Source organism: Chaetura pelagica, unplaced genomic scaffold (assembly GCF_000747805.2).
Source record: "Chaetura pelagica isolate M959 unplaced genomic scaffold, ChaPel_1.0 scaffold416, whole genome shotgun sequence".
In the NCBI taxonomy this organism is placed as follows: domain Eukaryota; kingdom Metazoa; phylum Chordata; class Aves; order Apodiformes; family Apodidae; genus Chaetura; species Chaetura pelagica.
The window spans coordinates 39,842-63,851 of record NW_009953579.1 but is presented as its reverse complement, the minus strand read 5'-3'; the positions used below and the strand labels follow the sequence as shown (position 1 = coordinate 63,851).

Sequence of the window (24,010 nt, the reverse complement as noted above, 5' to 3'; positions counted from 1 at the left end):
AAAGAGCTATGGGAGAGCTGGGAGCAACAGCTGGGCCTAGGGTTTCCTCACGTCAGCACTGCTGTTCAGTGTGACACGGCCAACGAGGACACCATGAGAAAAAGCTTTTTAGCCCAGACTGTGCATTTGCTTTATGGGGAGGCATCAAAGCAGTCTGGTTTTCCTCCACCAACATAAACGGTGTGGGTGTAAGGACTGCAGTATTTCTCAAGTATCGTGGCTCATGCATTCTACAAATGGCACCTACTACTCTTTGCAAAGAGCTGATTTTGAAACATCTGATTTTGAAATGAAACTAGAAAAAACACAACCAACTCTTTTCTTTAAAATGAAGCCTAGGGAATCTTTACCTGGAAATTTCAGTAAAAGCCCTCCCCCAAATAATGTAGAGAGTAATTTCAGAATCATCAGAGAAGCACCACATATATTAATACAAATAAACCAGAAAAAATACTGTGTTTGGAGACATAATGCTACCACATAAAAATAATGAGACAATATCCTAGACTTAAATTTGCAATGAAGTTGCAAAGTACATCCATGGAAGACAACAAAGAGACCTGTGGGGTGTACCTGCCCTGCAAAGGTAAGTTTCTTTTTATTAAAGAAGAAACCAGAACCTCAGATGTACAAAAGATGCCATTCCCATTAGGCTCACTTTCACAATAAAGCTTCTGAGACCTACATGGAAGTCTTCCAGGCTTCAAGTCACTTCTGAAAAAATCCTTCCAAATGGATATATGCTACTGACACTTTATTACAATCAAAATTTTGTGTAAGAATCTCACATTAAATGTGACTGCTAGTTACATTCAGACAAGTGCTGCAGAGCATGTGGCAAATTCTAACTAACATGAGAAAAAACTCATATAATATATGCTTGTCTTAGAATAAAAAGAACAAAACTGTAGATACCCACCATATAGATTTTTACCCTCAAGAAAGGAGCACATGCCAACACTGCCCAAAATCTAAGTAAATCCCTCTGCGCAGTGGTTTCTACAGACTTGCTCAAGTCCTTCATGCACACTTAGATACCAGCAACACCAGTCTCAGAGACCTGGGTGGGATTTATACCAACTGAATATAAAAAATGGCCAACTATGAGAGGCAGAAAACCAGACTGGAACTACCGTTAATAGATTACTTAGTGAAAATTACCATGACAAAGTACATGGAGACCGTTCACTACATTACAGCACCTATGACAACTCCTATTTGCAGCTACTGCCTGAGTTGTTGTTGAACTGCCTGATAAATACCTAGCCTTGCATAAATGTAGCTTTGCTCAAAACTACTAGCAAATATTGCTTCAGACTTCCAGCCTCTAGGCATTTTAGCTGCACACTCGAAACAGATGTGTCTTAAGAACAGACTCAGTGGCCAGGCCCTGGAAGGCCAACAAATTACAATCATCACCCCTCCACACTTGAACAAGCTCGGTTTTTTCCTGTTGTTAGTATGACACAGTATTTTTCAAAAAGCACACAGAATATTTCTTGGGAAATGGGTTAGGAAAATGGTCTAAAATATTTTCTGCCTCTAGCAGCTCTGATTAACTTGTAAAGTGGGTACCTCCCATCTGAGGTGTTCAAGCACATTATACATATACTTGATGTTTTCAATTTTACACGTGGCAAAACTGAGGGAGAAAGGCAAGGTGACTGTAATGTGTCGTACTCACAAGCTTGCAGCAGGATGAAATGAAAATCTACACGCTAGTACTCCCAAGCAACTTGCTCTCAGTCTTAATCATTCTGGCTACAAGCAGATTTCTAAACAAAAGATGCACACTTGCAAGATTGAAAAAGAACCTTGTATTAAACACACAAAATATTATGTGCATTAATAAAACGGATTGATCCTCTTTCTGATCCATATATGAACTGCAGTTCTTGCAAGATATTCCTTATAAACATATTAGGCACCTGTCTTTGTTTAGTTTAGCAGCAGCAGTATGGCACATGCTCTCAAATACACTGTTTAGTGTTATAAGCAACAGTAAATGTTAAGACTAAATTTGATCTTAATTTTCAAGCATTCTGCACAGTAAGATCTTCCAAAAGACTGGTTAACATAAGGAGAAACTTCTTGTGAACATCCATTTCTCACTGCAGATAGGCTAGAGCGAGCATAGGGAAATGAGTGTGGAGGGGTCATCTCATAAGAGGTGAAAATTACCTTGTATGTGAGACGGCATCACTAAGACTATAAGCACTGTTCTCCCTTGTTAGTGGATTGGAGGCTGGTTGACTCTTGCTGTGAATATCCAGGCTCAGTGAAGACTCGGCCTTGCGGTCTAAGTGGCTCTCTTTTTCCAGTGTCCTGTCTGCAATGGAGACCACTTCGCTGGAGCTGTGCCACAGTGGTGCCACCTTCTCCTTTGTTAGTCCTGTACGGGGAGATGTTGCAGCTCCCAGGGAGGCAGTGCTGCCATGGCTAGGGCCATAGGAAGTGGTATCTATGCCACTATCAGCTGAAGTCCCTTGAAGGTAGTTGTAGCTGTTCAGCTCTGATTCGGTGCGCTCTCCGCTGTCATACCACTTCTCATCACTGTGAGCACTGGAGGCATTGCTGGAGAGAGTATTGCTGCTGGAATGGCTGGAATAGTGGCTGTCAGACTACAGAAGAAACAACAATCCAAAGAAACCACACTTGTAGGTTTATTTCAGAATTGTGGCAATAAAGGAAGAGGAAACAAACAAATACAGAAGTCGCCACTGCACAATAGGAGCTCTTCTACCTTGAGGTACTGAATAGATACACTGAGGAGGCTAATAAACTCTAGAAATTTTACTCCAACATGATGCATGTTCTCTATTCTGGATGCACACAAGAAGTTTTCATTCAGATTTGGAAGTCATGCCATAAGTATCCAGGGAAATCCAGAGTTTTTGCATTTTGTCCCAGAACACTTTCATAGAATCATAGAATGCATTGCCTTGAAGGGACCTTTAAAGGTCACCTAGTCCAACCCCCATGCAGTGAGGAGAGACCTCTTCAAGTAAATCAGATTGCTCAGAGCCCCATCAAGCCTGACCTTGAATGTCCCCAGGGATGGAGCCTCCACCACCTCCCTGGACATCCTGTACCAGTGTTTCACTACCCTCACAGTAAAAAACTTCTTCCTCACGTCTGATCTAAATCTACCCTGCTCTAGTTTAAGGCAATTGTCCCTTGCTCTATCACTACACGTGCTTGTAAACAATCCCTCCCCAGCTTTCTTACAGGCTTTCTACTGTTTCCTTTCAAGCACAGTTCTGCTCAGCCCAGTCCAATGACATGGGATAAGTTGTGTAGACTTTGGCTTGGTTTATAACCACCACAATGAAAAATACTATATATATTAATAAATGAATTACCTATCAAAAGGTAAAATAACCACTGTTCTTCCTATTCCTTTGTAGTAGGGTATATTTCCTACACAGCAGGGCTGCTCTTGACACACAACCACTGAAATGTCATTTAACTAACTAATCTGAAATTATTTTCAAAAAGGCAAAATTGCAGTAAAGGAAGCTTTAATGTAATGGTTTTGAATTGACCAATCAGGGTTTGCCAAGGTCTGGTTGTTTGTGCTGTTTGGTTATTGCCAGGTTATTTTGTTACAAAGAAATGAAATGGCCTTAATTCCACAGCGGGCACTGGTAGAATACCCCATTACAGGAAGAATTTCTTGCCACACGCTCATCATTACTTAGTAGCTCACCTGCCTTCAGGCTCTTTATATCCATCTGAATTCCTTCATTTTAGTTTTCATCTACAGAATTTAGCTACATTCTGATCATCTACATAACCAGAACTGAAGCAGTTCTTCAGTAGGCAATGGTCTTGTTTGGTGACCAGATGGCCCAGGAACAAAGGAATGTAAGGAAGGAGATTCAGAACTACCTTTCCTATTTGTCTACCCCTGGACTTTTACCAAACAGGCAGAGATCCCATCCAAATGTAAAAGAAGGAAAATAGAAATGGATGTATATCGAGAGCAAGAAATTTCAGCATCTACATCTCGTCTTATACTAAAGCAAGAACTGACAGAAAAACAGGACTATTAAGCTGAACTTCTAGTTATCTCCAATTAAAGTTACTGCTCTTCGTTAGGAACTGCATCGCTCCCCCCTCTCCATCTGTCTACATAATAAAGATTTACTTTAACAATGACTAAATGAGAAGAATGCAGGCGTTAGTAATTCCAGTGCTACTTTGCTTGCAAGTTAATGAGTTATATATCATCACAGTCAAGTGCATCTCATGGAAAACAGGTCAATCTAAATATAAAAACTAGTTTGTGCTCCTAAGAATATGAAGACAGGTATGTTGTTGTTGGGTGGGTTTGTTTCGTTTTTTTAAATAATAAAGATGTGTTGTTACGAATTAATAACCTAAAAGCAACACTGCCTATTGTACTGCAAGAAGAATGCTTGTAAGCAGGAGCTAATAACATGAACCAATTACAGACTTTCTCACACTTAAACAAATGCAATTAATAATTTCAGTGTAATCACACAACACAACTCTGTATTTTAGCTGACTGTACAAACAGAGAAAAAACCCAAACAATACAGTTTATTGTGTAATTAAAGCTTAGAGGATAGGGTTTTTTCAAGTTTAGTGACCTAATTTTCAAAACATTTTATATTTATGGACATTACTGCATTCATCTATCTCTCTGTATGCACATCAGGAAGTGACAGTCTCCAAAATATATGAATATCTAACTGCAGAAAGGCAGAATTTACCATTTAGACACTAAACACTTATAAATGACATTTTTTTCAGCACGATTCCAGCAGACTTTTCAGACAAAGTCTTCCAAGAGTGTGCTAGGTTATGGAAAGGAAGAAATAGTTACAGGAGATGAGAAAAGAGGAGAAAATACAAAACCAAACCCAAGACAACTATTCTGTTTCAAAGAAGCAGCTTTTTGAGAGTTGCATTATAAAATATATTAAGCTTTAAGTCTCACATGTGAGGCCTAGGAATAGCTTTGCAAACTCCCACAAATCCTCTACTTATCCAAACGTAACAGACAAGTTGCTGTTCAACTGGCAAAAAAACTTTATTAGCTAATAACTATTTCAGTAGGCTGTGTTTTGCTTTGGTAGGATACAGGACACAAAAGGGCCCCTCTACTGTTTCCTCCATATTCTAGTAGGGAAAAGGGCTGGAGGATTTTTTTCTTTTTTAAACTGACACTCAAAACGTAGCTTGTGACAACATTTTTGGTATCAAGAACTTGTGGAGCAAAAGCAAAACATGAAATAATTCCTTTTTTAGGATAACTTACATGACCCTGCTTATTTGGAGACAAGTGAACCACAGGATCCTGTCTCATCAGTCTTCCACTGGGGCTTTCTCTGAAGGATGGGTGTACTTTTGATACTGCTGGGAGATGGCACGTTGGTTCTGCAATACAGCACACAAGGATGTACTGAAGAGCTTACGCAGTGCAACAAGCTAAGAAAATGTGTAACCTAATTTCACACTGCAATTCTTTCAATACTACCATTAGCCGAAAACTTCAGACACCGAATACAAAATTCATTTAAAAAAACAACCCAAATATATTGTGGCAAAACACAGGTGAGTAAGTGAAGGGGACCATTCCTGCCTGGCGTAAATCAGTAAGACTGTACCAAAAACCAGCAGCCACCGTCCTGGCTTTTAGAACAACCTGAATGGTATCATGTCCCCATCGACTAGCAACACTGTATCAGAGCATTAAACCAGCAGAATGTTCATTTTCACAATGTACTGACTTTGAATCTCTATATGCACATTGCCTGTGGACAAGAGATTTAAAAACCTGGAGATCCACATTTCCTTATATTCTACGCAAGGCAGGACAAGAGCAAAAGTTTACAGTGATCACTTAAATTTATACATTTTCTCCAGTGCAATTACTGTACATATTTCTTGTCAAAGTTAAGGTGAGCTAAATAAACATTTTCTAAGTAAAGAGACAGTAAAAATCTGTTGAAATTTTCCCTTTAAAACTGATGGCTGTGAATGTGGAAACTAGATGTACAAAAGGAATATCTACTAAACATGATAAAAGTGGATGGAATTCAAATCACCCACCTCACATGGACATTCACAGGAGTGCTGCGTCAATTACACTTATTTTTTCCCAGGTGATAACTATGGAGGGCATAGAGGGTGTTCAGCCACAGTCCACCAGGTAGGAAGGTAATGGCCTTCTCAGAGCCCAAGGTGAGTATTTTAAAAGAATCACTTTCAGTTGTGACTTTTTACACATATCTTCTCTCCTGAGGTCATGCAATATTCTGCACTTCTAAAAATGCTACTTTTAAAGTAGAATATGTGCTTATGAAGTACTTAACAATATCCATGCTAATTAGCTGTGCCTTCCCCAACACAGCTACAGTTTGTTCACCTTGATCTGCAGTGCTTCTAGGTTTTTTTAAAAATAAAAGTGAGTGTTTTTTTAACCGTTAAAAATACTACTTAGGAAAAAGTCGAACGTCTTTTCCCCTGGCAAGCGGTAGCAAGCAGTGCTGGTGCACAAATAACAAAGGTCCTTGGTAGCTAAGAAAGGGCCAGGAAGGAGTGCATGTGTGGATTCACTGCATCTAATACCTTATTTACCTTGAGACAGATTATCCCAAGTGGAAATGTATTTGGCATAGAACCAAAACTTTCACCTAGATTCACCAGACTGGCAATAGTCTCCAGTCAGAGATGCAGCTTCCAACTGCGACTCTATGAATGCAGGACAATACATAAGAGATAAAATACAGGAATTACATGTCAATATGCATTTCTCAGCCTTTGCAAAATGCCAGAGCCATCTCTTCTACCACACAATTTCTCCGGTTCTTTTTGGCCTCATTTATTTTGCTAACACAGTGACACTTGACATTGTACAACCGAACTTGCAGGCAGCTCCACTCAGCACCAGCATCAACACTCGATGTTGGTCTGCAAAAGCAGTGCTGAGCAAAAGATCAGTTTTACATGTGTCGTTACCATCACACCAGTATCAAAACATATGCGATTAAAAAGTGTTCTGTCAAAATGAGAACTGCAGATCAGAATATTCACAGCTTTTTAGTGAGAAGTATGGGGGGAGTTGTGAGGGAGGGACTGACAGATGGCTTCAATAACAAGGCACAGCTCACTAAGGTTGTGAAGGCATGTGAAGAACGTACATCTCCAAAACTTAAGGTTGGCATTTGCCTTAACAAACTCCTGCTGATCTCACTGAACCTTCCTGTGTTCAACACTAGTCCTTTTACATAGAACATCAGCTGTGATGCAGTAAAATGATTGTCTATATGTGCAATTAAAAAAGTGTAGAATTGTTTAATTTATGGTAAGTAAGTTGGAAAAAAACAATACAGTAATCTTGACCACGGTCATCATGTTGGATCAATGCTGATTTTAGATCTGGTATTTCCACTGGTGTCAATATCCATGGTATCCCACTCAACTCAAGCCACAGCTGTAGCAAAAGGTCTGTGTGCAGAAACTTCAAATGAAGGCTAACTGCAAATTCTCAGTATCCAGCTATTTTATGTAGTTAATATATTGACTGAGCTGACAGCTTAATTGCCAAGTGGAATGAAAATGTATACACTGGTGGAAGGCGATTACCAAGATAGAGATGTACTTCTCTATTTAAACTTTAATTGCATTTTTTCCTGTTTCATACATGGTATTTTTATAGATTCAATGTTCAATCAATCTATTGGCTTTTATATAGCACCATTAGAAAGGCAGCATTGCAAGCACTTTAGACAAACTCAGCAAAAAATAAACTAAGCCAAGCCTCACTTGGGAGAGTAGGTGGGGACAAAGAAGTCCCCAACTGCAAGACAAATTAACAAGCATATGTAGTCAACTCTAAAAGGACAGACTGTTTCAGGGTTAAGAACATTAAGGAAGATTTAGTCCCACAATCAAATGAAGTGAAATCTGTTCTTCCTCAGGTGATACTCAAAGGTCTCAAGGAAACAGACTGCAGAAGCTAGTAGATGTTCCAGACCTAATTATTCAACCTGATGAAAACATAGTGCTTAAGAGGGTTCTTCCTCTGTGTGGAGAGGTATTGCCAAAGCCACTTTTTGGTTAGCACCACTTGCTCATTGTAAAGAATTCATTACCTACCCATCTGGTCAGCGATACTATCCTCACTTCTTTGCCAGCTGGGTGTGGATTTGCCGCTACCACCCGTATCTGATTGCGTGTTCTGCCTGTCAATGGAAGCAGGGGATCTACGGCTAATTCCAAACCTGTTGCAACACCCCAAAAACAAAGCAGATAATTATTTTAAATATGCATAAATCTCACACAGGGGTAAAAAGAGCACTTTTAAGAAGCTAGTGTCCAACAACAGGGCAGAACAATGCATAGCATAACTGCTTGAGGAATTTATAATGGTGTTCCACTGAATTTTTGTGGCAGGTCTCAGAACCCATTTAGCACCTTTAATGCATAAGATTACAGTACACAATTTATTGAGCCTCTGGTTACAGTGCATACAATTTAAAAAAAGACAGAAAACAAAACAGACCAAAACATCCAGAAATAAAAATATTAGTTTTCATTTACATAAATGTTTACATGAAAAGGTGACCAGACCATCACAGTGTTACAGAAAATAGATACCAGTGAGTAAAACCTAAGTCTGGATAAAAGCCACTTAGGGAAAGGAGGTGTGTTTATTGGCAAAAGACATCAAGGATGGATTCTCTTAAATTGGAAAGCGCTACCTTGAAAATTAGCATCAGAAAGTTTGCTGAGACAATCCCATAGATCTCAGCCACTTCCCCTGGGTTCTAAGCAAAAGACTAGTAAAGTCATACCTAGGGGATGCAGTCATGTATGCAAACACCAGATTAATTTGGGAAAATATTACACTGCCAAATATTTTAATTAAGCTTTTATGAAGTTGACTGTATTTGTTACAGATTCCCCAAACCTGGAGACTATAAATTCTGTAAATTGTTAAGTTATTTGATCACAAAATAATCTGAGTGGACTAGTGTAAACTAATTACAGCTATAGGAAAGAAGTGAGACGTATTAACATCATCGTAGAAGAAAGCATACTGAGCAAAAGGAAAACTGTGTTAAATGGTCTTTGTAAATCCATCTGACTAATCTAGCAGGATTTTAGAAAGGTCAAATACATAGTAAACTCAAGGAGAACAATCTAATGACAATCGTGATGGCCAGTGCCTATGTGCCATACTGAAGTCTACTTGTCTTATATACCTAAAAGCCTGTAAGAGCCAAATCTGTAATTCCATATTACATAACAAATCACTTAAAAGTCTGCAAGAATTACAGTTGAGTTCAGAATTAGCACATTAATCATTAAGAACTTGTCAAGAATAAGGTATTTATGCAGTAGTTTGGTTTTTTTTAGAATTGTCCTGAAGCAAGAAAAAAAAAAATTCCCAAAACTCTGTATGCACAGAGTTTGCAACCAGCAAACCAGTTTGCACACAAGCTGCAATCAGCTGGTATTTTCTCTCTATATCAAGGAGTTCTTCTAGCTTTAAGAGCCTAACATAATAACAGAAAATAACATAACTGTGCTTTCTACTCACTCTAACTACAGACTGCCCCACATGACCTCTAAAGTAAACCAGACATTTGCACAACTTTCGGAACAAGCTCAATGTCATTACCCCATTTGAAAGTTCACAAACTTGTCAACTCACATGAACACACCAAAAATAGTGATATAGTTCAGAATAATAAAATCCCACTCCCATCCTTAAAGATGAGCAGCTGGAACATGCCTACACTTGCAGCACATCTCCAAAATGTCACCTTTTGATCTGAGGCAATTTTCACACTTTTAAGAGTTGTAAAGGATTTTGGAAAGAATATCTTTTCACAACAAAGTAATTAAGAGTTATCAGAAAGAAAAAGCCCATACCTCAAGAAACTTTGGTGTGATCAAGTTCACTCCATCAATATTTTACTTTCTACGCTTTGCCGTCTTACCTAAACTCCGTAATCTTCATATGCGTAAAAGCAGTCAGTTTTGGATTTGGAAAATTTTATTACGTGGGGCCCTTTTTTCAAGATTATAGATATGCAAATCTACCATGTTCCTAATTTTATTTCATTCAAATCACTGTTGTACTAATTAAGCAGCAAGAAAATGTCATTAGATTACCTTTTTTTACACGAAGTGGGCTATTTAAAAGCAGAAACAAGAAAAGCTGGTGGTGCTATATTCTATGCTGCTTAACTATATAGCCTGTTAAGGTACGCAATAATGAGCCAAAAAAACTCAAAGGAGAATTCTATCTGGATTAAATAACCAAAATTGTTCAAATATGCATTTTATATACTCGTCTTACAAAGAAACTAATCATTTCAGTGTTTTTGAATTTCATGCTTGCATTCTCCAACCATTTATTACATTATATATACCTTCAGGTAAACACAGTAAGTACACAAAACACACATACATACATCAAGACCAATCTGGACATTCTTGAAGGCAGTGAAGTTTTCATCTATACCCAGGCTCAGGACATGGACCAGTAACTTAGAAGAGGCAGCAGTCACTGCTCTTACAGTGTCTGACATAGGCTGGACTGACACCCATGCTTCCAGTTTCATAGACTTTCCAAATCTGTCATATTTGGAAAGTCCTGAGAAAACATGATTTATGTGTACTAGGACAGTATGGGAGATAAAAGTGCTTTTCCTATAAGAACAGAACATAAATAATTGCAGTTAATTAAGTGATGTTTCTTTTTTAAAAGCATCCAGTAAGGAACATGTAAAGTTCACGTATTACTTCTTTCATTTTCCATTTAAGCAGTGTTTTGTTGCACCAAATTAAAGCTTCAAAATCAAAAAGAACATACAAGCAAAGTTTCTAGGACACATCTCTTTGCTGAACTTGCAAAATGCTCAAAGAAATGTGGCAGTGAACATATGTGTATAATTAACTCAAAAAGATAGAAGAGGATGGGTGCTGGTGTGCTCTGAGGCCAATTCAAAACAAAAACCCTCGCTTGTCTGAATATCCTTTCTTACTCAAGCAGTTATGGTTGTGATGGTCTAAGGACATATGGCAGCAACACCATTTTTGTAGGGCAAATGACAGTTGGAAAGGAGCAGGCAAGATATAAGGAGCACAAGCTGCTCTTCAGGGTTCAAGGCAACACAAGTGCTGCTGGAATGAAGGAGCCAGGAAGTATGCAACACACAAAGAGGTTAAGTGCTTTTTCCAGCTGCAGACTCTGGACACGCTTCTATTTAGCTTCCTTACAGTTCAATGGGTTTACAGCAAACTTCCTCACATCAGCAGGACTTAAGCACAAACTGAAATTATGACCTGAACAGGTCTGATAGTCATATGAATATAAGCCTTCATGAAGGTGTGGAGCAGAGAAGGTGGTCTCTTCAGAAAACCTCAAACTGAGGTGCAAGGAGAAAGACAGAGAGGACAAATCTTCAGTACTCTGGAGGAAGACCCAAAGACATGTTCAGAACAGTATCCTCTGGACTGACACAGAGCAGTGTCCCCTTACAGGCAGCTAAACAGGAAAAAGGTAGTGCCTTGTGCTAAGCAGTTCCTGACAGTGGTACCTAATCTTACTAATAATGTACTTCTTAAAACAGATAAAAATACATTTTTACTTTATAGAAGATGAGAACCAGAATGAATTACACACAGTGACTTCCATCATACTCAAGAAGACTTCAGAGGGAAATGTTGCAGTGTAAACTACCAGCAGTTTTGCCCCCTTAACTTCTCTATAGCAAGTAATTTGGAATGTGGCAGCCAGCTCTCCTGCTGCCAATTATTTTTTTCCATACTTGGAGCTGCCTGATTTATTACTCCTTTCAGTGCTCTCTGGAAATGATGCAAATTTACTTTCTTCCTCTGCAAGTTGCCCCTACATTGACATTGAATCACTTCAGAGAGTTTGAAGATTTCTGAAAAGCTGGAAGAGAGCACCTTAAAACAGGATGACTAAATATGTGGAAAATATGCTCAGCTGTGGATTTATTAGCACTTTTCTGATTGTACATCTGAAATCTCAGTTGTGCTCAACGCTCCTTTTCTTCAACTGCTAGCACAGTGTGCACAGACCCAAACTTATTACTTTTAAAATTTTTGAATCTCAAGCTGTGAAGTGAAGCAATTTGCAATATGAAGTCAGTACCTTTAATGAAGATTTTTAAATAAGTAAGGTTCCCTTTATATAGTAACCTGAGCAGCTGTAGACTAGGATCAGAAAGAGATGTTAGGTCACAATAGGAAAAGGTGGAATTGTGAGATTTTTGACTGATTTTTTCAAGAGGCCTGGCAGTGATATTTGAAAACAAATATGTTTTAATGCATGTAAACAACAGCTGACAGGAGTCTGTGTAAGCACTCCTTCAGTTTAACACACATTACAACAAATGGAAGACAGAAGAAAAAACCTGCCTAAAAAGAATATGAAAAGAGTCTGGTGCCTACCCTTCTGGCATAGATTTTTGTCTGTATGTGCCCCCACCAGAGCCAGTCTCACTTGAGGATGATAAGTTGCTTGGAGAATTGCGGCACTGCTGCGATCTTGCTAAGGCGATGGATGAAACGGTGACGTAGACATCAGAGCCAGGAGACAACCTGTTCAGAGCAAAAGAACCAGCCAAATCAGCAACACTGAACAGCTGTATCATAGTGCAAAGCATGATGGAGAATATCAGCAAAGACTATGGATTTGTGGGGACAGTAAAAATTGTCAGTTGAAGAATCAGATGTTTTTCCCTTATTAATCTATTGGAAACCATGGAAAATCATCTGTAAAAAGTGGAATGCAAAGGAGTAAATAAAGAGTAGCAAGTGTGGGAGGAAAATCCCAGCACATGCTAGGAAAACAACTGAGTTTCTCAAGTCTTGACTTATTTTTACCAATTGCTTGTAAGGAACAATGAAGCATGTCATTCCTCATCCAAATACCAAACAGAAAAAAATCCTTCTAATTCTCAATATAAACTCTTGCATGTAATTTAAAGTAGCTGTAGTGAGCTGCCTATGAAAACTCTTCCAAGAGTATGAAGCTTATCTTTATGCCACCAAACATTAAACAACAAGGACTACAAAATACTGTTATTTATAAATACCTTAACATCTCCCCAGAAAAACCTTAACATTCTAATACAAAACTATCTCAACATATCAAAACTCTGCTTGAAAATACAAACCTGAGTCATATGAAGCCACCTCCTGTTGGAATAACCATACAGCAAATAAATGGGCTAGAATTGCAACACAAGCACCCGGGCAGAGTGACTGGAAGCAGCAGGCTAATAATGCTCAACTCGTATATCCTGTTCTGTACTTCAGGGCTTTTTTAGGTAATTTTCTGCTTTGTCCACACCGTTTCCCAAACCCCAACCAAATTCACTGCTGCTAGCAGCAGCGTCTTTATTCTGTATGATGGTGACTGAAGCCATTCTGAACTTCTGCAGTGATTAAAGTGGACTTTGAATTAGACCACCCACAAACATCCAGATCCCACTGTGAACACAAGCCTTGACTAGTTTTAACTAAGCAAGTACTGTAACTTTCACAAGTTAAATAGCAATTTAACTTTTAATGTTGAAGAAATGCATATTGACTTGAGTGAAATACACAGATAGTTGCTTCAGCCCAACTTGGGTCTGGGGATTTACAAGATTTTAGCTTAGCCACTTCATCTAGATCTGTAAAGGAGTAGCAGATTTTAATAAGCTCTCACCACAATAGTGTAAGAATTTTTAAAGTGAGAAAAGGCTGAGAGAGCTGGGACTCTAGCTTGGTGAAGACAAGGCTGAGAGGGAAGGCCTTCCTTATTAATGCCTACAAGTATCTAAAAGGTGGGTATAGAGAGGATGGAGCCGGACTGTTTCAGTAGTTCCCAGTGACAGGAAGAGGAGCCATGGGCACAAGCCAGAACACAGGAAGTTCCACTTAAATATGAGAAAGAGCTTCTTCACTATGAGGGTGAAAAAGCACTGGAACAGCCTGCCCAGGGAGGTTGTGGAGTCCCCTTCTCTGGAGATATTCCAAACCCTCCTGGATGCAGTCCTGAGTAATGTGCCCTAGAGGATCCTGTTTTGGCAGGGGAGTTGGACTAGATGATCTCTAGAGGTCCCTTCCAAGTCCGACAACTCTGTGAAAGTTCAAAAACTCTTTTGAAGATTAAAAAAGTATTGCACTAATTAATGCTACTTGTGTATGTGCATGTATCCAGAGAGAGAGAGAGAGTGTGCCTGTCTGTATCACGTGTGCATTTGCCGCCCTCAGTACTTTACAAAAAAGCAGTAAATTAACAACATTCTGAAAGCGTAGCACGACTGGACCAGACAATGTTGATAATCTGGAATTTCACAAAGTGCACATGACTAACAGCAGCGCTCTTTCCCAGACATGAAAGGAATGATCTAACACCTGACCACCATAAGTACCATACCAAATCCAGTTAACTCCTTTCTGGTCTATTAAACTGAATTTAACTTATCTCACATTTATCAAGCAACAATCCTGAAATCTTTGATTGCAAAGAGCTCAAGCCTTGGTAACTTGGGGACCCATGAGCCAAGCAGTTCATTTTCCCAGTGGTAGTTCATCCAACAAAAAAGTGCTTTCATAGCATTCACCCATCTAGATAGACACATGCGTTCAAACTCAGTTACGCTTGCAGAGTAATATATAGTTTGAAAATATGACCTTTTCCCCAAATATTAAATTAGAATTTATGGCAAGGAAATTAATTACTTCTCAAATAATTTCTGTAAAATAATTTCCTCTTGAAAACGCTTACATTTTCACTTCAGCTTCAGCTATGCCTTTGTTTTACTTCCTGTACCTTACCAAAAAGTGACAGAGCTGTTCAGAGGGAACGTCAAGATTTCAGAACTATGTCATGGAGTTACAACTCATTTACAAAGATGGAAGACCCTGAGGGAAAACAAAATCTTATCATAAATGTGGTTGGAAGAACAGCAAGGATCAACCAGTCAGGTAGGACATCCTATTAAATCAGCAATATATTTTTTGTTGGTACAGTTCACAATAGCACTAAAAAAAAGATTGTGATAGGCATTTCATTTCATGCGAAACATGTAAATAAGAAAAAAAACTTTAAAGTAAATTAGTTCAAATTGACTTTTTGAGCTGCTTTGAAATCTACTGATGAAAGACACTTCCCAAGACAATAAGAGTATTGTCTGAGCAGTATGCCCCTATGGTTAAGATATTCTGTGCTAGTCTTTTATTAATAATTAAAAACCAAGCTGAAACAAGCTATTATCTATTTCAAAAGACAGCTTTAAGAAGAAATTCCAAAATGGTTAAGTGCACGGAGTCACATAATTGAATTAAAAATAGGCCAAGTGTCCATTGCGTTAAACAGATTCAATTACACTGCAGCCAATTGAACTGGGACTATAACAGGCATGATTTAGTTTCTAACAGATCTAGTTCATCCTGAAAGGACTAGTTGAGTCTTGCCACATACAGGAAGAAAATAATCTTTTGTGAAGGCAGTGAGTAGGATGTGTGTACATTTATTTGGTTTAGTATGACAACAGACATTGGAACCATCCATCTTGCCCCTAATAAATTAATTTCCATGTCATTCGCTGTAATTTTCCCCACATCTTCAGTATGCACAGGTGTGCAATGTATACTTCATAGGCAACTTTGTGCCTATGGCCTAGGGCACTCTTTAGTTATATGAATATACACAGCTGCCATTTCCCTTAGGACCTCTGCCCCATGCAGTTTTATTCCGTGCTACAACTTCTGCAAGAGCTGCACACAGCTCAGAAGTGACAGAGGTGCAGGCTGGCAGAACAGACCAAAGGATGCCCTTCCTGTCAACGCATTTCAGTGCTGACTTGGCAAACTGAATTCTTATCTTGCACTTGCTGCAGCACTCCATTGTGACCACTGCCATATTTGTTAGACAAGATTTTTCATTCCTTGTCCCTAATTGCAAGCTTATCAAAGGCCTTATCTGATTCCAAGGCCCAATTTACTTCTGAGCTGAAACTTACCAAAGCAGCTGAAGTCACCAGAAGCTGTAATTTTAATAAGTAAAATATTAACAATGCCAGGCACACTTCCAAATGTGAGGTGACCAAAATAAGACTCAGCAAATTATTTGAACATAATTTATCTATATATCTTTGTTCTTAATCTGGAAGGGGCCAAAGACATCTCCTCTCACACAAGAGTTTTGAAAATTAAGTTAATTAATACCCGTGAAACATTCAGAAACTACAGTAATAGGCACCACTGTAAAAACTTAGAGGGGAATTAATAATTGCATCTTTACAGCAGGATTTGAATGCCATCCAGTAAATAGGGGTGGAGTAATGAAGAGGAAAATAAAATGGTAAGTAGCTTTTCTTTAATGAGCTGCATCCACTGTGTGAAATGAATGAAGCAGATGTCCTCTGTTAAAAGAAATTATCTTAATTTAATCAAAGGAAGTATCAGAAAATACTGTTACATGAGAGGTCTGAATAAAATTGCACAGCAAATCTTAATTCTGGCATGCTTACCTTCCACATGTTTGGTTTTTGCAATCCTAATAGTACTGCAAGATGTGACATCTCTCTGAGAACACTGACTCAATGCTCTCAAGTTAAAAAGGAAACCAAACCATTCAAAAAGGAAAAAAAACCCAGCAAATCTGGAGAGGGGGATAGTGAACCAGAAAATGCAATTATGCATTTATGCTGTCTCACACCACACTGTATACCTCTCAAATATTTTTCTTTGATTTGATCATCACATTACAGAAAACACATATTATAACATGAAAAATACAGAGGCTGCAAGAGGACAACCAAAGGTACAGAACAGCTTCTAGCTGAGGAAACATTGGACAGGCTGTACATCTCTGCAGATTATAGAGAATTTTGTCATACCTGCTTCATTCTATCAAAAAAGGAATTATATTGCATCAGTCAAACAAAATTATTATTTCTTATCCCTTATGACAATAGAGCATGACAATAGTAGGAGACCTGGAATTAAGAGAAACAATTAGCAGACACTAAGAGATACCACCCACAGCTGTTAATCACAGCAGTACGGGTGCATCCAGCTCCAGGCAGGCCATCTTAGTGGACAGCCAGGAGACTGTTGGACCTGATAAAGAGCCTTCCTTAATACGTGGTAAGCATTTTGTATGCTTTTCCCCAGTCCCTGCTGGTGGCCCATGTCAAACAAGAGAGACCAAACTCTTGACATGACACAGCATGGCTCTTCTCAGATGCTTTTGGAACACAAGAGTTAGGCCATACAGCCAAGGGTAACAATAAACCTTTGTTTTTTCCACTGCTACATCCAGCTCTAGTGCCAGAAGAAAACAGGTAACATAAACCCATACTAGTAGATGTTTAATTTGAACATTATTATGAAAACCTTAAGACAACAGATTCTCAAAACCTGTGAGGTATGCATTGTGCATCCTACAATGCTCCCCTGACAGGTGGCAAGGTGAGCACAGAGACCTGCTTGTTTTCACTCATCCAAGGTAAACATCAGCAGATTAAGATTTTTATATAATATGGGAACAATTTAAACTAGAATTAATCTGTAGGCATTAACCTATAAACTACTACTTGCACAGTTACTGTCACTGACGATGCACAGGCACCAAAGTAGTATGAAGTTTTAGGGCAAGACCATGTTCCAAAGTCCTCAATAAGACTGGAAACCAGTCTTAATTAATATTCTAATACTTCTATACTGTGAAATTTTACAGCAAGTGCTTGACTGCAGTCATGCTGTAATTCAGTTTCCCATTTGGTTTAAAATATTGACTGCACTCAGAAACTTTGTATATGGAGCTTTGAGCTTTCATCCAGAACAGTACTGAAGTGCCCAAATTCAGCAACAGGCCTTGCTCACCAGAGTTTTCACAGTTTTCAAATGTTTGTTGAATCAAGTTTCAGTTAAGTTTGGTTCCAGTTTATGATAAGATAATTAAGAAGAGATTATCTTCTAACACAGTATCATCTCCTTTCCCTGCATATTTTTTTCTTAATAAAGTCTGGAAACCAAGCGTACAAAATAAAAACTGAAAACAGGGAGGGAAAAAAAATACCAAGCTCTAAAATGACATCTTCTCCAATAACATGAGCTCTGGCACAATTCATATTTTTGTGGTTTATGGTTGTTTTCCTCAACGCATCACTCTAATACTTTGAGTTACAGGCTATGGAGTGTCGTGTGTGGACTAATTAATGTCGTGAAAGAAGCCATAACTTGGAATTTACTGCATTGATATTATTTGTTGTTTCACTCTTAATGTTGTGGTAACATTAGAGATTTATTTTAAGGTGTATAAAGTTCTGGGCTATTTTTTCTACCTAAAAATATGCACATCAGTTATGAATACATTCAAGGACATGGGACACTATGGGAGAAGCTGGTGAGTTGGATACATGAAGACAGTCCAATAAAGGCAAATTTAAGTACTCTGCTGGTTAGGTACAGAAATGGGCATTTATCTGCTGACTCAGAATCAGGGACTGTCAAGCAAGCTACCCTCCCACCTACAGCAATAGTCATCACAGGGAGGCAAGATATTTTTATGTATATGAAGTGAAATCCTCCTGTTCTCAGGACTGGTAATGCAGCTTTTTTTTTATTTTTAACACAGTTTAATGGACTACAGTTAAAATATCAACAGGGACAAAAAAATAAATCCATTTCACTTGGTATGCATATTTAGGCACTCCAGCTATATAAAGTGATTATCAAGTCAAATATCACTAGTAGGTAATTCAAAAAGCATTATACCTGTACTCCCTGTATTGTGAGAACACTGTACTCAAAGAAGTAAACACTTGTCTGCTAAGCTGTTTTTGTTTAAACTAAAAACCTCAAATTTTCAGGATTTTTTTCTAAATACTTAATATAAGCCATGGATTTACTGCTGATAAGCTACTATTAAAATGAATATCATGTCAGGTCTGATACATCAGAGATGCTTCTATTTTGTGCTTTGAAATCCCAGCTGCTGGGAGCTACAGCTGATGATGGTACTGACCTTCTGTGGTCCTGGGTGACTGCTACCAGCATTAGCTCCAAAAATCACCTCACATTCAAAGCTCAAAGAGTCACATGGATCAATTTACTATGGATTTATCAGCTGCCATGTCTCTTAAAACACATATCACAAACAATAGATCACTGTTTCTTAGTGGTAGATGAGGTCTGCCATCACTGTTGCTGCACCCAGCTCCATAAGTGAAGAATATGTGGTCAAAGAGCAGGAGCAGAGAGTGATAAATGCCAGCTTCACTCTCAAAAAGATCAAGTATTAAGATCAGTCAAATATCAGCAAGCTTGAACTGCGGCTCAGCGCCACAGAAACACGTGATAGTAGTATTTAGACCACAAACAAAGATTGAAACTGAGGTTACAGCTATAATTTAGTGCTGAAAATACTTACTGATGCTGATCTCCATAGGTAAGTTTACAGCCCCACTGACATGCAGGTGGTACCTTCTTACAGAAAGTGAAGCTTTGCTAATGAGCCATAACAACAGATCTTTTTTTCTAAAACCCTTTAAAAATTATCTACAAAACCTAAATACCTGAGAGAGATGGTAAAGTAGCAATCTTGCCTAGGGTGGATTTGTGTTTATGATCATGTTATTAAGAGGTCTACTTTTAGATCACACGGACCACCAGCATAGATCCTGGTACCCATATTACTGGGTTACTCGTGGTCCTTTATTTCTCCAATCAAATGAGAGCTGAGCAAACAAAAATCACATGGAGCAAAGCACAACAGAGCACCTTTGCTGCTACCTGTGCCTTAAACATCCAGGGGTTCCAGCCCCTCCTCATAGGTGACCTTTACACTGTGGAAAGCATGAAACTTAGTGCTGAAAAATTAAATGAGACAGTGTTGAAGAGGGTGATAAAAATAAAATCATTATTGATTTTAGAGGTTTTATATAATAAGAATAGAATTATCTAAGCCTCCCCAAAAGCAAAGCTTTCTTTTGTCATGCAGAGAAAAGACAAACGAGCCTTGGAGTGAGCTTACTCCTTTTTTTTTTTCCCCTCCTGTATTCTGTTAAAATTATAAAAAATTATTTTTCTTCACTTTAACTGGAAGCTTGTTAACCTTATGCAGCTGCTGTTATATTTAAACTTGATCCAGCAAAGACTAACATGTTTAGCAGGTAAGAGAGAAGACAATTCTCAGGCATCCAAAAAAATCTCCAGCCAAACTTATAATCTACTGTGATAATACACTTTTAAGGACAAAAAGATCCAATAGAACTCTTTTGAGTAACAATTAAAAAATACTTCAAAGAATGTGCAGAGGAGAAAAATCCCAGCTACGTGCCTTGAAAATTAAGGAAATAGAAACTCAAAGTTTCACTTTTTGAAAATGAGTATTGAGTATATGGAAATGTAATTTTCACTTGGCAAACACTTGTCAGGCCACAACCCTGCTCCAGAAGCATCCAGGGACTGGATAAATCTTGGATGCTTTAGGTGTATGATGTTGCCCACATAGGGTTTTATACACAAGAAAAACAGTTAATAATATTCTGTCTTCTCAGTGCAGCCAGAGGCTCACTCTTCTCGGCACGAGTCATGGAACAACGAACTCCAGACAAAACTCTGATTAGTATCATGAAGAGATGGAAGCTTATGAAAAAAAAAAAGGCAACTCAAATGAATCCGATCTTCTGCCACTGCCTTAAACTTTGCCCAGTTATTACTGTGACTGCCGTAATTACAGAGTAAGATTCTATAGCACTGGAAAGAGCAACCAACACCCCTACTCCTATTCCTTCAAATTCAGCATCTGCCTGTCCTCAGCTGTGAGAGGCCCTGGAATTCTTATATTGATTGAAATATATCATTAGAGAGCCTAGTCTAGTGTCTCAGTGGTTTCTGCAATGTTTATCACAGAACCATATCAGGTTGTCTGTAAAATTATTAGTGCTCTCAGTGCTGCACATGTTCTCTTGCACCTTAAACTGATGGCAGCTTTAAATATATGTCTATTGAACTTACATAAGGCTACAAAACTGGGGGGGGGTGGTGCAACGACTCTAATCACTTTGCAGAAATACAGTTGTCACTAATGAAAAAATAAAGTAAGAAAATTAAGTCCTCCTTAACAACTACTATAATTTCTTAACAAGGTGTCCTACATAGAAGTTTCAATTTCACCTTGGTAGTTTCTTCATCTTGGCTGTATCATCTTTAAACATTTATTTTTCTTTTTATCCTTAGCTCTTCAGGTGTGAAAATACTTTGTTACTTCATTAGAGCTCTTTACAAATTTTCTGCAATATGCATCTAATTTCCACTGCTTTATATTTTTCAGCAAAGCGCAATCCAAATCTGATCTACACCTTGTTATTTTAAGGAATTGTCCAAAATAAGAAATATTAATTACGAGCTTGTTTCCTTCAACAGATCAAAGATGCAAAGACAGTGACAGATATATATACAGATAATCAAAACAATGACAGTTCATTTGAATACTAGTAAATACATATTTTTTTCTGTGAAAGAATGAAAATACTGTGACACAATGTGCCTGATACATTTATGTTAATAATTGCTTTATTGTTAAAAAAAACAAACAAAAAACCAAACACACACCCCCCCTCCCAACAAAACAACAACAAAAAAACTCCACCACAACAAAACCAAACCAAAACCAAACCAAGATCAAAGATGCAAAGACAGTGACAGATATATATACAGATAATCAAAACAATGACAGTTCATTTGAATACTAGTAAATACATATTTTTTTCTGTGAAAGAATGAAAATACTGTGACACAATGTGCCTGATACATTTATGTTAATAATTGCTTTATTGTTAAAAAAAACAAACAAAAAACCAAACACACACCCCCCCTCCCAACAAAACAACAACAAAAAAACTCCACCACAACAAAACCAAACCAAAACCAAACCAAGAAACAAAACCACACAAAACCAAAAAAAAAAAAAACTAACAAAAGTCCCAAACCACCCTGGAGAAATGTAAACTTAAAAAATCTTCTCCAGCCTAAAAAGGTAAAAAACTCCCCAATTAGATAAATTTGCTTTCTATGCTGATCAGAATTCTCTTGCTAAACAACCACTTAAATGCTATTTCTGTCTTGAGTTTCAGGTGATTCCACCAAACCTATAAAGAAGCTAAAACTTTCATTTACTTCTTCAAAAAGTAGAAGTTTAAGAAAATGTACATCTAAAACTTCAATTGTAATGCTTCAGTAACAATACAGCAGTTTTAGAACAATACCAATACAAGAGGACATAATCTTAACAATCCGGTAACCCTTGATTTTGTGGTTATTTATGCCAGAAAAGGTATTTCCATTTGGCTACTGTTTTGCTCATATTCACGTTCCCTTTTGACTGATCAAAACCAAGCTGAACAGCAGTCTTCTGACACTTAGATAAGTCTACCATGCTTTTTTTCCAGACAAGATTCTGAGCAGTAATGAAAGGCCATTAGTGAGGAAGACACGTACCTCCGGCTCTCCAACGGGCGCCCATCGCTCGAGATGCTGCGGGGGATGTTGGCTGCTCGTTCTGGGGGTGGCATTTTCCCTTCTCCTTTCCCAGAGCCAATCCTAGATGGTACTGGACTTTGCATTTGGGATGGTACCTGAGCCACATGAGGTCCTTGTCCTTTGCTTGCATTTCGCTGCCATTTGTTATTATTTCTGAAGGGAAATTTGAATTCATATGACATTCCTTCATTCACTTTGTATTCCATCACTGGCATACGGTAGTTTTCTGAAGAACTCCTGGAAGTGAAGGAATTTAACATGCTGCTATAAAACAAAATATTAAAAATACATCCTTTTCACAAGAACTGAATTCTGAAGACAAACTGAATCAATTCTGTGAAACAGTAAATCTAAGATTTTGCTTTTTGGAAATGTGCATTTAATAAATTCTGATACTTGTTATCTGATTTCTGGGCTATAAAAGCTAAAAAATCTGCTAGAAGGGCATAATCCCTTCCTAATTTTTAAAAAAAGTCCTGGGTTTTAGAATTTACTTCCACCTAGACAAATACAGACTTGAGATGTTTGTTCTTTTTGAGGTAAATCTTTCTGATGTACAGACATCCATAAAAAGACATGATTCCCATGAAATAATGCATTACAATTCATTTTCACACATCTTTGGCTTCGGAGCACCTCAGTTGATAAATTTCCAAATGATGAAAACAAAATACTTGCAAAAAATTGTAGATGCCAAGCCCAAAATATCCTCTTTGCTTCTTCAGGGTACAGGAACAGGACATCATAGAAATTGGAGTAAAACAGGACATAAGCTAATGCAATCCACATTAAGATGAAGGGCAAACTTCTGCATACATTTAAAATGAGAGCTTTGGAAAGCAGATCTGACCTTCAGCTTTGGTGAGGATAATTACGGTATTTCTCTTGACAAATGTATATTTGCACTCTATTTAAGTGCATTTTTAATGGTGTTACTTTATCTATACACATCATTATCTAATGGAAAGGAAAACTAAAAAATCAGTGTAAAATTTTCTACTTTCAGCTCTTCCTCTCAGTGATTATACCATTAATGCTGAGAAATATCAATATCTCTTCCCAGCTAAAAATTAAAAACAAAACAGCTAGCTTGTTATCTGGCTATGCTGACATTAGCCTGTTGTGAGTCTAATAGGAGTAGATGAAGTGAAAAAGTCAGTGCTGAGGTGCTGCTGTCCCCAGTAGAGACATTTTGTGGTTTTACTTTGGCCTGCCCTCTAGTCTTGACCTGTAAATTAAATGAGCAGTTGGAAAGCATGAGTTGTGCTTCTGAAGCACATATAGCTCAGCTTCACCTGAAAGGAGATCGTTTTGTGTGTTTCCAGGGCACTCAGTGATGTGCATCACTGCAGGGTAGATGGGGATAACCAGGAGATTTTTCAAAGTTCACTCATAACCTAACTAAAGTGCTGATAGCCTTGTTTTTCTATTTTATGTCTCTGCTATTCTT

General features: G+C 38.1%; 1 protein-coding gene across 2 annotated transcripts in view; it reads right to left on the bottom strand.

The window, feature by feature from the left end:
• SIPA1L1 (signal-induced proliferation-associated 1 like 1) overlaps positions 1–24,010 on the bottom strand; it is a 73,102-nt gene that overhangs the window by 14,188 nt on the left and 34,904 nt on the right. For both annotated transcript variants that reach the window (XM_009999721.1, XM_009999722.1), the window contains exons 9-13: positions 22,519–22,797; positions 12,466–12,615; positions 8,131–8,255; positions 5,288–5,406; positions 2,182–2,621 (exon numbers count right to left, since the gene is read on the bottom strand). In XM_009999721.1, the coding sequence (XP_009998023.1) occupies positions 2,182–2,621; positions 5,288–5,406; positions 8,131–8,255; positions 12,466–12,615; positions 22,519–22,797 (1,113 nt within the window). The remainder of the gene's footprint in view (positions 1–2,181; positions 2,622–5,287; positions 5,407–8,130; positions 8,256–12,465; positions 12,616–22,518; positions 22,798–24,010) is intronic.